Source organism: Phyllostomus hastatus, unplaced genomic scaffold, assembly GCF_019186645.2.
Source record: "Phyllostomus hastatus isolate PE091 unplaced genomic scaffold, TTU_PhHast_1.1 phas_scaffold_129, whole genome shotgun sequence".
Classification (NCBI taxonomy): Eukaryota; Metazoa; Chordata; class Mammalia; order Chiroptera; family Phyllostomidae; genus Phyllostomus; species Phyllostomus hastatus.
Genome location: NW_025334009.1, coordinates 28,559,266 through 28,575,375, shown reverse-complemented (window position 1 = coordinate 28,575,375; position 16,110 = coordinate 28,559,266). Strand labels below are relative to the sequence as shown.

At 35.3% G+C, this 16,110-nt stretch overlaps 1 protein-coding gene across 1 annotated transcript in view; it reads right to left on the bottom strand.

Moving 5' to 3' along the window:
* The window catches only part of NEK11 (NIMA related kinase 11), a 212,562-nt gene that overhangs the window by 119,016 nt on the left and 77,436 nt on the right, over positions 1-16,110 (bottom strand). Inside the window, exons 5-6 of the mRNA XM_045856864.1 lie at positions 12,085-12,149; positions 10,982-11,108 (exon numbers count right to left, since the gene is read on the bottom strand). Coding sequence (XP_045712820.1) covers positions 10,982-11,108; positions 12,085-12,149 — 192 coding nt within the window. The remainder of the gene's footprint in view (positions 1-10,981; positions 11,109-12,084; positions 12,150-16,110) is intronic.

Below are 16,110 nucleotides of genomic sequence, written 5' to 3'. Positions count from 1 at the left end.
AAAATAATACAAAAGACCTAAGAATTAAAAACATAAATGGAATTCAAGTATTTTAAGGTCCTAACATTATTGAGAATGTTATAAAATTAATAGCTTTTACTAGGCTGTAATAAGTCAAGGATGTGTGTTATAATTCCTAGGGCTTATCACCAGGAGAATAGTAAAATAATGTATAACTGACAAGTGTATAGCTAAAAATTGATTCTAGAGAGAAAAGAAAAAAATACAATTTTAAATCAAAAGAAAGCAAGAAAGGGGAGAAAAAACATAAAACAAGTGGTGTATATATAGAAAGCAAGGAATAAGATGACAAAAACACAGAATAATTATATTAAACATAAATGGACAATATTTCAATTAAAAAGACTATCGGGCTGGGTAAAAAATTACATATGCTCACAAAACAAACCTTAAACTAAAAACACAGAGCTGCTCATAGAAAAAGACAGATCATGCAAATGCTTATCAAAGTATCGTGGTGTAGTTATACCAGTATCAGGCAAAGCAGGCTTAAGGGCAAGAACCACTACTAAAATTAAGATGGTGGATAATAATATAAAACCATCTTAAAACCCAATATGAGTGTGTATGTGTGTGTGAAGCAAAAATTGGCAGAATTAAGAGAAAATATAGACAAATTCACAATCATAGAGACTTTGACATGCTTCTTTCAATATCTGACGGAATACCTCTTTCAATATCTGGTAGAATAAGAGACCAAATAAATAAATATAGAGAAAATCCAAACACAATGACCAAAAGTGAATTAAATGACAAATTAACATTAATGAATGCCATCAGTGACAGAATTCATATTATTTTCAAGGTCATATAGAGAGCATTTTCCAAAACTGACCATAGTCAGGGTCATAGAGCAAGCCTCAACGAACTTTAAGGACTGAAAACTTCAGAGCATGTTCTCTGACCACAGTGAAATTAAGCTAAACATTACTAACAAAAAGAGAAAAAAACTTGCAGAATCTTCAACTGCTTGAAAAACAACAAATACACATCTAAATAATCCATAGGTGAAATAAAAAATTCCAACAGAAGTTATAGCATTGTTAACTAAACACTAATAAAGGTATAAAATATTATCATATTACATGCAGCTAAAATAAATGATTATAACAAAGTTGAAAGTATTAAATGCATATATTAGCAAAGAAAAGGCTTTTAAACACCTATTATTTCAGTCAGCTTGAGAAAATAGAAAAATAACAGAAAATCAAACCAAACATATTTTAAGGGAAGAAATTTAAAAGGTGAAAATAAATTGAAACAGAAACAGATAGACAATAAAAATAAAATCAGTAAAGACTAGTAAATTTAATAGTCCACTAGCAAGACTAATCAAGAAAACAAGAAGAAAAAGAACATGCAGATTACCAATAACAGGAACAGAAGAGTGTACAACCATACAGATTCCACCAGCATTAGAAAGTATTAAGATGACATTAAAAACATGCCTTTCCCCCAATAAAATGTGACAAATGAGGTAATGTGTAGAGTGTTTTGAGGGGCTTAAGGGGTGGAGGGATTGAGCAAAAAAGGAAAAAGGACTCATGGACATGAACAAACTGTGTGGTGACTGCAGAGGAATGGGGAGGTGGTCTAAAAGGAACAAATGGTAATGGAAAGAATACAACAAAAATAAATTTAAAAATAAAATAAAATTACTAAAATGATTATATAGAAAAAGAATATAATTTACCAAATTTATATACAAGAAGAAATAGAAAATCTGCATAGCTTTTTATTTAGTAAATGGATAATTATTTAAAATAATAACTTAAAAGAGTTTTTAAAGCTCCACTCCCCCACCCATCCACACACACAAAAAGTCCAGAGCCACATGGTTTTACTGGCAAATTCTTCTAAACATTTAAGAAATCAAGAATACCAGTCTTCATCAATCTCTTCCTTTTATAAAGTAAGCATAATTTTGATACTAAAATATAACAAGGACATTACAGGAAAGGAAAATTATAGGCAACTTTTTTTGGAACATAGATTCAAAAAATCCAAATACACATGCACACATATTACAAATAGAGTATGATATACCAAGTGGATTTTATTTAGAGAATACCGGATTGAATTAGTATTTGACAATCAATCAATGGAAAGTACCTCATTATAGAATAAAAAAATTCTATCATCTTGACTGAAGCAGAAAAAAGCATTTGATAAAATTCAAAACCCATTTGTGTTTTTAAACAGAAGAAAGCTCTTATTAGCCATTGGGAATGGGAGGAAACTTCCTTAACTGGGTTTTTTAAAGCTATGAAAATATAGCAAATATTATGCTTATTGGTAAAATATTCATAATTTATTCTTTTATTTTAAAATCAAGAACAAGATAAGGATGGTTGGTACTGCCACTTCTACTGAATATTGTAATGAAGTTGCTACCCAGAACAATGAGGCCAGAAAATGTTAAAAACTACATATAAAGAACAGAAAAGAAACAAACTGTCATTAAGCATTTCAATATAATTTTATACATAAAAGATCTTTTCTATAAGCCTGCAACAAACACACTTTTAAAATAAAATTTAAAATGTTATTTACATTAATGTCACACAACATCAAATACCTGGTAACAAATCCAATGGAAGGCATGCAAGACCCTACACCGTAAACCACAATACGTTGCTAAGAGGTGTAAAAGAAGACCTAAAAAATGAATGGGGTGGAGGGATACATCTACATTCATAGGTTGGAAGATTCACTATTGTGAAGAAGTCAATTTTTTTCCAAAATGATTAGATAGACCTAATACAAGATAACTCAAAATACTAGCAGACTTCTTTTTGCAGGAATTGACAGGCTGATTCTAAACTTTATATGGAAATCCAAAGAGACAAGGATAGCCAGCGTAACTGAAGAACTAGTTTGGAGGTCTTCTATAACCAAACTGCAAGATTTATTATAAAGTTTTATCACTCCTGAAAGTGTGATATTGGCAAAGAAGAAAAACTAGACCAATGGTACAAAACAGAGGGCTCAAAAACAGATCCACACACGTTCAATCACTTGATTCAAACAAAGGTAAACTAAACTGTGGTGGAGAAAAAAATATGGTATCTTTAGCAAATTATGCTGGACCAATTGAATATGCATGTAGGAAATAATGTATGTGGACTTATCGCACAAAATACACATGCACAGAAATCAATTATAGGTGCTCTGAGAAAAATAAAATCATAGAGCTTTTAAAAGAAAGAAGAGACTGTTCCTGATCTTGGGAAAGGCAATGAACTAATAAAACAGACTTAAAATTAAGGATTTCTACTCATGAAAAGACTCCCTCCAGAAAGTGAAAAGGAAGATATGAGTGAGAGAAAACAGTTCAAATATTCATCAATTACTGGTATGCAGAATATATAAAAAATCTATATTTAATAAAACTACCACAAATCAATAACGAGGAGAGAATTCAATAGAAGAAATGGACAAAACACTTGAAGAGACACTAAATTGTCCTGAATCATGCAAAGATGTTTATCATTTTAGTCATCACAGAAATGAAAATGAAAACCACAGTGCAGGAGCACTACATACTCAACAGAATGGCTAAAATGAAAAAAAAAATCAGACAAGATTGGGCACGTTTGGGGTGGTATGGCTGTAGATTTTTTTTAAAAAGACAATATCAAGTCAATACTTGTTATACTATAAATTTTTTTCCTCAAAAAAAGAGAGGGGAGGATAATTACAAGTAAAATATAATCATTACATTGAAACAAATACTTTTACCAGTAGGGATACATGTAAAGCATCTGAGTGCTATGAACTGCTCCAATATAGGTACTTATTTCCCCAAAGAGAGTTTAACTCAAACCTCCAGAATATTTCCTCATACTGTCAAAATAGTAGACCTGCAAGGGACTATCAAGATTTGCTAATTCCAAAGTCTCCTGGTATCGATGAGAAAACCAAAACACAGAGAAAGAAATTTGCCCAGAAAGGTGCCATGTTAGTTCAGCTTGTTAGTTATTGGCATTAGTTTTCATTCAATGTTTCTTTAAATTTTTTTCCTAAAAAATTTACGTTGGCTACACCTGCTATGTAGTCTAATGTCCATGTAATAATTTGAACATTGAAAAAAAGAAAAACTCACAGTTCCAAGGATAGAAGGCTCTCTGTGTGTCAGTCCCCACACACACTCTTCTGAGGATTTAATTCAGCCCCATGGGCTCAGTCTCTTTTGGGACTTGGGTTAGATGCTGAACAAAGCTGGACTATCTCTCCTGGCTCTGATAGGTCTGAAGGGTTAATTATTGCATGGGGGCAATAATCCCGGACCCAGAACATTTCGAGTTGTCTTGGCAGCAGGGTATTACATTGTCTTAACAATAATACAAATGATAATAATAACTTTAATAATATTTTTACAATAAAGAAAATGATAGCTAAAATTATAAGTGTTTACTATAAGCCAGCCCCTGTTCTATATTCGTTACGTATTTTAACTCATTTAAGCATCCTCATAAGAAACCCAACGGAGCAGGAACTATGATCGTCATTCTCATTTTCAGATGAGGAAACAGTAAGATTAGGTAAATGGTTCACGGGTCCATATGAAGTAGGTGGTGGAGCGAGGATTCCAATATGGGCTCTCTGGGCTCTAGAGCCCTAAACTCTATGCTGCCCCACCTCTCTATGCTGTGCCAGTGAAAGCATTCCTGATCATGAAGGACTGTCTCAGGGTTAATCATGATTAACCCTGACGAAGCCTTTCAAGCAGGGGCTGACTTCCCAAGCCTACCTCAGCTCCTATCTGGGACCATAATCCACCTCCAAGGATAGCTGGGGCCTGAGACAAGCCATGCAGGGCATCAGCCATGGTGAGTATAAGGCACACAGAAAATGAGACCCTCTGCGGCAAAACCATAGGAAGGCAGGCCAGTTTGGCATTAGTTTTTCTGTTGCTTGGCAGGGAGAGGGGGTTGGTTAGTGGTCTATTAAGCACAGTGAGTTGATCACAAAGTCAAACCCTGGTTTTCTGAACACATAACTCTACTTGAGCCATATCTGATGAATATACAGTTGACACTGGAACAACTCGGGGGTTGGGATTGTATGTAGTCAAGTATCTGTGTATAAGCTGGACTCCCCTCCAAAACTTACATAGTAGTTAAGTAACTACAGTTAGTAGTTAAGTAACCTACTGTTGACAGAAGGCTTACTGATAACATAAACACTTGATTGACACACTGTGTATGTTATATGTATTATATACTGTGTTCTTACAATAAGATAAGCTACAGAAGAGAAAATGTTATTAATAAAATCATAAGGAAGGGAAAATACCTATTTATTGAAAAAAAAATCCACATATAAGGGAATCTGTGCTGGTCAAACCCATGTTGTTCAAGTGTCAACTGTATCAAGATTTTTTTAATGTGAAATTATCTGGCCAAACAGATGATGGAAAAATTAAAGGCTAGCTCAGTAATCATTATTGATAAAAGACCATTCTCTTTTTCAGAAATCCTCGCAACTACAGTGAAGGATGCTGCTTTCCATTTACCCACTTCACTTTGATCAGTGATATTTACTTGCTCTTGAGCACATGTTGGAAGAAAGACTTAATTTATCAGCCAGTGACTTATGGAAAGGGATCTGCTATGGTCCCAGTGCACCTGCCAGGAGGGGATACCCATAACTGAAATGTGGGACAACCTGATTACAGAAACTATCATGACATTTGGGAGAAAGATTTTTATTACCCTGTTACCAGTTTTAAAATCTATCTACTATATACACTTTCATTCTACTAACTACACATCTATATACCTATGGTTTTTATTTTCTCCAATTTCCAACCAGACATTTCTATATGAAAATTATATCATCTCAAACTCATCACTTCCATCCCTGTTCAAGATTTTGTCTTATTTGACTCCCAGATCTTAAATATGGCAATGTGAAAACAAGGAAAGGGGCTGGAGAGGGGAGTTGAGAAAGTGAGAGGGGCATTTGCTTAGAAGTCTATGATCTGCATTCTTTCCTTTTTCCAGAATACAGCCAACTGTGAAGCAAGCAAATAACCCCCACAAGGGAGCAAATGCAGTTACGAGAGGGAGGGCTGGGGTCAGGTGCACGTGGAGTGCATCACATCTGAACTCTGTAAACTTGCCATCTGTTCAAGTCCACCAGAACTGCCCAAAGGATTTCTGAAGCACGGGCTGATAATGAATTGCAAATGTAACTCAAACTTTTTGTCTTGTCTCAAAATAGCTAAATTTACCCTTTGAAATCTGCTCAGACTCTGCAAAGAGAAGCCTACCCCACAGCGATGCATGACTCTGGTGGTTGGGAAAGCTATACAGACCTTTTAAGTAATACATATTTTTATTTGGTGTAATCGAGGGTCATCCTGATATCCATCTAGAGGAGAGTACACATAATTTAAGCAGTTGAATAAATAGAAAGTAAGGGCAAGTTAATATAGGACTGGTGAGTTTTGCTTTAGTGTGTGTCATTCTAAATAAAAGTCTTTACTTAAGTGAAATTGAGTATCAACATAAAGTGCATCTAAATGTAATGAAAGACATTGGGTTGCTTGAACTAATATTTAAGGAGCAATATTACATAGTAACAGTTATTAAAGGCCTACCATGTTCCAGAACCTCTATCAGTTTTTCCCAAGCTTTAATGTACATACAAATCATATGGAAATTTTGTTAAAATGCTGACTCTGGCCCTGGCTGGTGTAGCTCAGTGGACTGAGCGTGGCCTGTGAGCCAAAGGGTTGCTGGTTTGATTCCCAGTCAGGGCACATGCCTGGGTTGCGGGCCAGGTCCCCAATAGGGGGCACACGAGAGGTAACCACACATTGATGTTTCTCTCCTTCTCTTTCTCCTTCCCTTCCCCTCTGTCTAAAAATAAATAAAATCTTTAAAAAAAACCCCTGTTAATTAAAAAAAATGCTGACTCTGAGTATTTTGGGGAAAATAGTGGTACATTGAAAGTGTTGTTTCTGCAACTTTCTTGAATCTCCAAGTAAAACAGAGAGAACAGCTAGAAAGTAAAACCAAAAACCGTGGCCAACATTTTCAATAAATTTAGATGACAATGTGTCCCCTCAGACCTCAAAATACAAGCAAGCAAAGACAATCCACAATCACCTGTACAGTATCAGCATCTGTGTGAGAAGCAGCAGAAGGAATCAATGAAGGGGTTAAAGGGCCTAAGAACAGAAGAGCCCCAAATACCAAAACGTACTCACTGAAAAGCACAGTGGACCAATCTAAGGACAGCAGCTGAAACGGGTGGAGGACCTGCCCAATCCAAAGGCTGGGTTAATGCAAGAAAACCCCAGGGTGAGGCCTGAAGGGGCTGGAACAATTCTATATGCAATAATTAGTAGCAGCATGCACCCAAAATAGCACTTGAAATGTGGCAAGTGCACCTGAGGAACCAAATTTTTAAAATATTTAAAAGGAAATGTAAATGCTCTTCTTCCACCATATCATCCCAACAAACTATCCTGCTTTGGGGGAAATCCATAAATTTTTGGAAACCAGTCTGGGTGAATTTCATCCTGCTCTTACCAGCTCTTCCTAATTACTTCTTCCACAACTGAGCTTTACAATATTTGAAGGCAGATCATCTCTTCTCCCTCCCTGGCGGTGGTCCCATGCCCTCCATACCGTAAGAACTCGGCCAATGAAAGATCTGAAGACAGGACCAACACTGGGGAGGAAGGGGGATATGAGATCACAGGGTGGCAGAGGAGAAAGCAAAAGGGAATGAGTTTTTGGGGTTTTTTTGCATCTTTAGATATTCTTGGGGTCACACTCACAGATTCCAAGTGAAACATAAAGTTTGGAAAATGAACATAGGCGGTGTTCGCAGCTGGGGTGTAGGGGGATTGAGTTGGCAGTGAAAACTGTGATCAAAGCCTCCTTCCCTTTCCGATTATTATTTGCTCAGGCACTCCATAAAGGCTGGGTACGGAAACAGTCTCCACTGTTCCACACTTTGACTGAATGGCTGTACTCCAACGGCTTTACTCATCTTTGATAGTCTCCACAGGCTCCTTTAAGAGGGACAGAGCATCAGAGGTAGTAGAGTGTGTGAAGTTAATAGAGGCCTCCCTCTCTCCCTTCTGTAGTCTCCACCAACATCCTCCTCCGGTCTGTTTTGTTTAATCCACCGTTGGCTTTTGGAAAAAGAAAAGAATGCAGATCATAGACTTCTAAGCAAAATACCCCTCTCACTTATTTTTTCCAACTCCCCAAAGGGTTAACAGATTGCAGAAGGGAGATAAGATTATATATGGGCAAACGTTAACAGATGAAAATATAATTAGTATTATATTTAAGCATTATAAATATAATATGTACTGCTATTAGTGCTAGAGCAAAACACCTATCAATTATTCACGAGTTTATCTAATCCTAAGAAAATTTTCCACATAAACAGATGCTACCTACTGAGATTCAGAGAAAAATTCTCAACCCCATCTAATCTAATGTTTCTAAGAGTGTCTCCCAAATATTACTCATCACGCTTATGTATCTGCCACTATAATTAATAGTTCTCTGCTATTCTTCCCATTTTAGGTTTAGCTGTAGGAAATTCATCACCAGATAAGATTTTTTTTTAATTCGGATAAAATCAAGGGAACTTCTAAATTCATAATAAGTGGTTATTGGAGTCAGGATGACAATAAATGGTTAGCTTGTACTTGCTGAATAGCCAGTAATCTCCATAAGGAGAGCTAACCTAAAGTTTTCAAAAAAGATATTAAAATTCTCCTGCATTTTTATATTTGGGAGGTTTTGGCTTTTTAAGTTTTGCCTTAGATATCATTTTGGCAAGCCTGAAATATTAGAGCAATACTGTGTGATATTCCTATAATTCTTTTTTTTTAGTTTATTTTTATCCTTTTTAGAGACAGGGGAAGGGAAAGAGAAAGAGAGAGAGAAAGAAACACCGATGTTAGAGAGAAACATCGACTGACTCTCTTCTGTATGTGCCCTGACCTGGGACTGAACATGCAACCCAGGGATGTGCCCTGACTGGGAATTGAGCTGGTAACCTTTCAGTTTGCAGGATGATGCCCAACCAACTGAGCCACATCAGCCAGGCCTCTTATAATTCTTTACACAATACCAGGAGAAGTTTTCTTTGTTTTTGCTTTTAAAAAGAAGGCACACAACTGGGACAAAAAGACTGTATGCTATACTCTTCCCTCTGTGTGTTCTGGTGCCCAAGTTTCCTAGGAGACACATATCTGATCGGGTAAGGAAATATAGATAAATGTCAGCATGAGCCAGCTTTCTTGCTACGTGTTATCACAAAAGCTTAAATGATCAGCTTCATAAATTAATTTACTCTCAATTCAAATGACATGATATAACATCATTCTGAGATATCATGTCACCTTAAATCATGAAAAAATTTGTATCTATTTTTAAATGTCTATATAATAAAAAATATTAAGTATGAAGAAAGATATAGGTATATAACTCAAATTCAATCCATAGCTCAAGAATGGTTTTCTCAGTCTGGAGAAATGTACCCCAAAAAGAGCAATAAGACAGCCCATGAGGGTCAGGAATCCTATCAGTTTTGATTTTATACCCCAAGGCCTTTACACTGTCACTGGCAAATAGTAGATGCTCAATAAAGCAAAATTTAAAAAAAAAACCCACCTCATTCTTCTAAACATATCTTTGTGTTTTGGTCTATTTTTGATATTGTTGTTGTTATTGTTTTGGAAGGGCTGGGAGAAGGTTGTGATAAAGAAAAAAACTGCAGGTTAGCTGGAAAAGACCATCTGGACAGAAACAAAGTAACAAGGAAAAAAAAACCACTGAAGAACCTAGGAATTGCTAATCACAAGTGTGAACAGAAAAGACAGGGTGGACGGCATCTGCCATCGCCTGACCAAGTCTCGGCAGTGTTCTCTCTCACTCGTGCCTATGTTTCCCTAACCAGAGAACATGTAACATTCTACTTTATGCTCTTTAGAGGAACAAATGGGACGCAATCTTTCTCATGGCTCATCTTTGCAAGCTCAGAACTAATTAAGTTGATTTTCATATAATGACTATTTACTTAATTAACAAGCTCTCAGCCAGTTTGTCCTTTCCACTCTTAACTAGCTCAACATTATGTAAGTTTCCTCTTCAAAGGAAAATAAATTTTCACCAGATAGGATCTATTGCTAAAAATAGACTGCAGTTTCTCTCTCATATGCTTTCTGCACTGAGATTTAAACTGGTTCCATGACAAGGAAGGAGAAATTCCTCTGTAACAAGAGATCAGAGAAATTGAGAAATCTAAGATGCATCTATCATAAAAAACAGAATTTTTTAATTTACAGCATTTTGCTGTGTATCATGTGCACCCACGTTTTTGTGCATATCGTATATGGGATTATTACACCCCTTATTATACCCATGGTATGTAATCATTACACACATGTATAATGTGCACCCTTATTTTTCCCTCAAAAATCTGGGCAAAAAAGTGCACATTATACATGGGAAATATGGTAAGTTTACCCTTAAAGCTAATATCTTTAGTAAAAATTCTTAAAATCAACAATAAGAAAAAATAAAGAAAAACTGAACATTTCTCACAGAGGTAGAAGTTAACTTTAAAATAAAAAAAACAGTGTTTAAGATTATAAATGCTTTTTTAATAGGCCAGAAGAAACCTATTAAAATTTATTGTTTATTATAAATTAAGAACTTCTCCTTGTGGTTCAAGAAGAAAGAAGCCAAACCAACCAATTAATCTAGGAATAAAAGGACTTCTTGAAATCAATTTAATGGAACATATCAAATTCCAAATTTAAAAACCTTCTTTTACTTTGGTCACAAAATGACTCAGATTTCAAAGGGATAAAGTAAATAAATCCAGTAAGTAAATGATCCTCAAACCAAAAGGCGCTGCTCTCTCAGGACAGCAGATGAGTAAGTAAGCCACTTGGAAGAGCCCGCTGCCCACTCACCAGATGTCGGATTTCGTGCCGTAGCCTTGGTGCTTCAGAGCCTCGGGACTCATGTAATGCGGGGTTCCAGTCAAAGTGGTGGCTAAATCACAGGATCCCATTAGGAGTCGAGAAACTCCAAAATCCCCTTGAAATAGTAATTAATTTTTGTGAATATTTTAAAACAATGAAAAGCAGCCCTGGGAATTAACAACTGAGGATCTAACTTGACAATTTTAATATGCAATGATTCATACCATGTTAAAGGGGAACAGAAATATATTTTAAATTACACAATGCTACACAATGCTGGTGAATAGCTTTAAAAACATAAGCCTTGTGGGTGAAGGAAGACTTTGATCCAGTCACGTAAATTATGTAAACCAAACTTTATTTTTGAAATTCTGAAGGACCAGCAACTTGAATTAAAAAGTTATTTCAAGCCTGAATAATAAGAAACAATGTTTTGAAAGGGATGAACATAATGATTTGCAGTTTTATCTGAGGAGAGAGAGTTTATTCTTCATTTACAATAAAGAAAAGTTTTAAGTAAAAGACTTGAGACTTTTCAGGAACATGACTATAAAAATTTGAATCCATCGGCTTCTCTATACTTGCCTAACTGGTTGCATGCTTTTATGCTTTCCCTGTCTAAAAACATCTTGCAGGAAGATTAAACAATCCAGTAACAATTATGAGCAGAGATACAGTCCTGAAGCGGAACAAAAGGTTAACAAAGCCATTATACCAGCATTTTACTTATCTGTGATGATTCCTAATTGCTTGTGATAAAACAAGCAGGGAAATCTGTAGCAACTGACCAAACTAGTAAAACAAGTCTAACCACTCGGAAGTGTCTGCTATGGAGTAGGAACTCAAAAAATACTAGTTGAATCTGCAAAGTATGTAGCAAATATCTCATATGTCAATTTATATCAGATAATCAGAAACAAAAGAATTGCATTTTATTGGCCCTAATCGGATAACAAAAATTCAAGAACTTTAAATAAACAAGTGATTACTCTGATATTCCTAGGTGTCATGTGCTTCAATTTGCTATATTGATAACATCTAAACGGTATACCCTCCCATGTTTCTGGAACACGTATTTTTAAAAATCTTACCAATTTTAAGTAGATTATTTTTCAGAAAAATGTTCTTTGATTTTAAGTCTCGATGAAGTATCTTCCTAGAAAAAGGCAAAAAAAAAGGATATATAATTTAATGCAAAATGTAAAATTTTAAAACCTTAACATATATAATATAGATGGGTATATGTGAAGTAACTCACACATAAATATATTCTTAGAGATATATCTTATATCTATAAGTGCTTGAAAGCTACAAAGCCACATTTTCTTGTTTTTGTAAGGAAGTAAAGTTTTTTTAAAAAAACAGTTTTAATTCAGGAGAACATGTAGTTGAGAAAAAATTGAGATGTTTTCAACTGTTTTAATAGGCCAGATGTTACTGTGTTTTTGTAGCATGATCTACATATACCCAGTAATCATACTCAGTTTTAGACCAATTACCACAAAGCTTTATAACTATTATATATAATCTATTACATATTACACATATGTTACACATATAATCTATTATACATATTATAATCCAAATGTTTAAGTTTTACATATTTGTGGAAATAGTGCTAATGATGAAATTTAATAACATAGCATTTATTAAGTCTTATATTAAGCCAGCAATATAAATTATGTCAGTTAAGACTTTTATATCTGGAATTGTGATAAACTGAACAATTTGAAAATCTTTCCCTAAAAACACCTAAAAGTGTTAAAGAAAGCATACAAATATCTTCACATATGCACAGCTGAGCCCATGAGAAAATAAAGCAAATGCTGAGGATTACATAACAGAAAAACCTACAGGGTTTCGCTTGTCTCGGTAATTGGCTTTAATGGCTTCACAGAAACAACAGCCAAGACATTGAACCCATGTAATATAATGTGGAGAATTGGAACTAATATATATGCATGAAGTCAGAATCCTATCTGTGGTCCACACCTTAAGTAAAAAGAAACCTAAGAAACATTCACTTACAATAAGCAAAATGACAAGAAAGCTTATCCGACAAAACAGCTATGGGAAGGTAAAGTGCAGCATAAGAAACACAGTCAATAACACTGTAACAACCATGTGTGGTGCCAGCTGAGTACTAGAAGTACTGGGGGAACATTCTGTAAAGTATGATTGTGTAATCACTATGCTGCACACCTGAGACGAATATAAAATAATATTGAAAATAAAGTTTAATTGAAAAAAAATTAGAAAAATTTTTAAAGAGAAAGCTTATCTGTACAGTGAAAAAAAATCTTTTAGAGCTTATAATCATATGTCTCTGCACATTTACATTTGGGACTCAACTATTCAATAGCTATATGGCCTCAGAAATTCAAAAGCCAAGAAATTTACATAAAAATTGGTACTCGACCACTAATACCCTCTTGGGGTGTTGGGTGGAAGCAAATGTAAACCAAAAATCAGCAGATACTAAAGTGAAATTACACCCCTGAGAATGTCAGATAATCTAATAGGATTTAAACTATAAAATAACTATATTTTAAATAATTAAAATCATAAAGGAAAATAGAAAACATAAGATAAAAATAGGATACTACACCTCCCCAATGATGCTGATTTGAGAGACAACCAAACAGAACTTCTAAGAGGAAAATGTGAGTATTGAAATTTAAATCTCAAGAATAAAACTTCAGCTTCCAATTATGATGGAGTAAGCTTATATCACACTGAATCTCCCACCTTCTACAGTCATACAGAAAACACTAAAAAATTTAAATGATGTAAAATCTGCATAAAATTTTTTTCTTATAGAGCAACTCTACAGATATCAGAGATCAGCTAATGTAAACCAAGGGAGTCAGCACTTGAGGAGACAGAAGCTGGAGAGAAGGAAAATGCACTGAAGGGCAATGCATTGTTTCCCTCAGTTCACCTGGCATGAGAAGAATGCTATGGCCTAGAGTTTGCAGAGTTTCACTGAGCTTATCAGACAAAAATTTTAGTTCAGGATTACCAAGACAGCCAGGACTTGAGGGACAAATATTCCAGACAAAAGGAAACAAAAGAGAAGTTGAGTCTGACATTCTGCATGGATTTTTCCTCTGAGGCACCTGCTGAATTTTAAACTGTTCAGGGGAAAGACATTAAGGAGAAAGCAGATGGTATGAGGTTACAAAACCAAGTGGAGCCTTCAGTACAGACACAAAGATGAGGAAGGAGGGTCTTAGAAAAGAACTAGAGTCCTCAGTGGGGGCCAACTAAAAACAGACCAGCCCTCACAAAGTGTGAAACCAGCCTTAAACCATCTCAGTTTCTTCTTGGATTGAGGTGATCTGTCCCTCCTGTAAAAACCAGACAGAAAAAATTAAATCCTCCCCAGCAGAAGATAGTATCATCCAGCATCTCTATACTATTTCACATATATTGCCCAGCATTCACTCAGAAACTACCAGACACGCCAAGAGAAAAGACTAGATGGCCCAAAGCCAAAAGAAAAAGAAAGATACATAGATGATCCATCTATTGCAATTTTTAAATTAAGACTTCAAAGTAACTATAATTCATATGTTCAAGAAAATAAATGACACAATGGAGAATTTCACCATAGAACTAGATTCTAAATACATTAAAAAATAATTGAATGGAAATTCTAGAATCAAAACTAATATAATTACTAAAGTTAAGAATTCTATAGATATGTTTGAAAGCAGGCTAGACACAAAGAGAGGATTTAGAAAATGGAATAATGGCTCATGAAAAATATTCAGACTACGATGCACACACACACACACACACACACACACACAGGTTGATAAACAGAAAAGAGTACAAGGGACATCTGAAATGTGGCTTTAAAGTCCTAGCATATGTACAAATAGATCCCTAGAAGGGGTTCACAGAAGTAGAGAAGAGAATGTGAAAGCCAAACACACACCTAATACAGGGATGTCCCGCTCACTTTCACCGGGGGCCACACCAGCTTTGTGGTTGCCTTCAACAGGCCGAATGTAGAGCTCCTCGCCCCTAGTTAAGGAGTAGTTACATTACACAGTCCTAAAATTACATTCAGCCCTTTGAAGGCAACCATTCGGCTGATGTAGCCCCCAGTGAAAATGAGTTTGACAACCCTGAAATAAATACCCTGAAATAAAAGAAGAGATTAGGGAAAAGGCAGAATCCAGAGAGAAAATGATGGGAACTTTCAGAATCTAGAAAGACATGAATTTACAAGTTCAGATCCAAAAGAAATCTCAAGCAGAATTTTAAGAGAATAAAAGCATTCCACAAGTAGACAAAACCTTCTAATACTAGAGAATAACAACTACAAAGAGAAAATACTGAGAATGAGCTGAAATAAAATTACTTTAATTAAAAGGACAATTAGATGGAGCCCAGGCTGGTGTGGCTCAGTGGACTGAGCACCAGCCTGCAAACCAAAGGGATGCTGGTTCAATTCCCAGTCAGGGCACATGCCTGGGATGTGGGCCAGGTCCCTACTTGGGGGCATGCGAGAGGCAACCACACATTGATGTTTCTCTCCCTCCTTTTTCCTCTCTCTAAAAATAAATAAATAAAACATTTTAAAAAATAAATAAAAGGACAATTAGATGAAGACTCACTTCTCAACATTGACAACATAATCCAGAAGTCAGGAAGATAATATTTTCAGTGTTAGACAAAATATCTGTCAATCTGTAACTTTATGCTTAATGAGTATAACTTAAGATTTATTTTGCCAAGAATAAAAATGGCCATAAAAGGAAGGCCTGGGGTGCAGAAAGGAATGGTGAGCCAAGGGGTGAATACCTGTAAGGACTCTAAACAAGGGTCAGCTTAAGAGTAGTAACAATGGTAATGGTAATCATTAGTTTGTGGAATATTAAGAAAATAACAGTAATATAAAAGGAAGGGGAAATGTTTTTGGAGTTAAAGTCTTTGTAATGTTAAAAAGGGTAGATATAGCGATTAACTTAAAACTCCATTTATTCAATTTAATCATTGAAGGGTCAATACTAAAACATTAGGAATAAAATGTATAATTGTTAAACTGGTAGTAGAAAATGGGAATGAAAAACCTGACCAGTCCAAAGAATAAAGGAGAAAAAGGA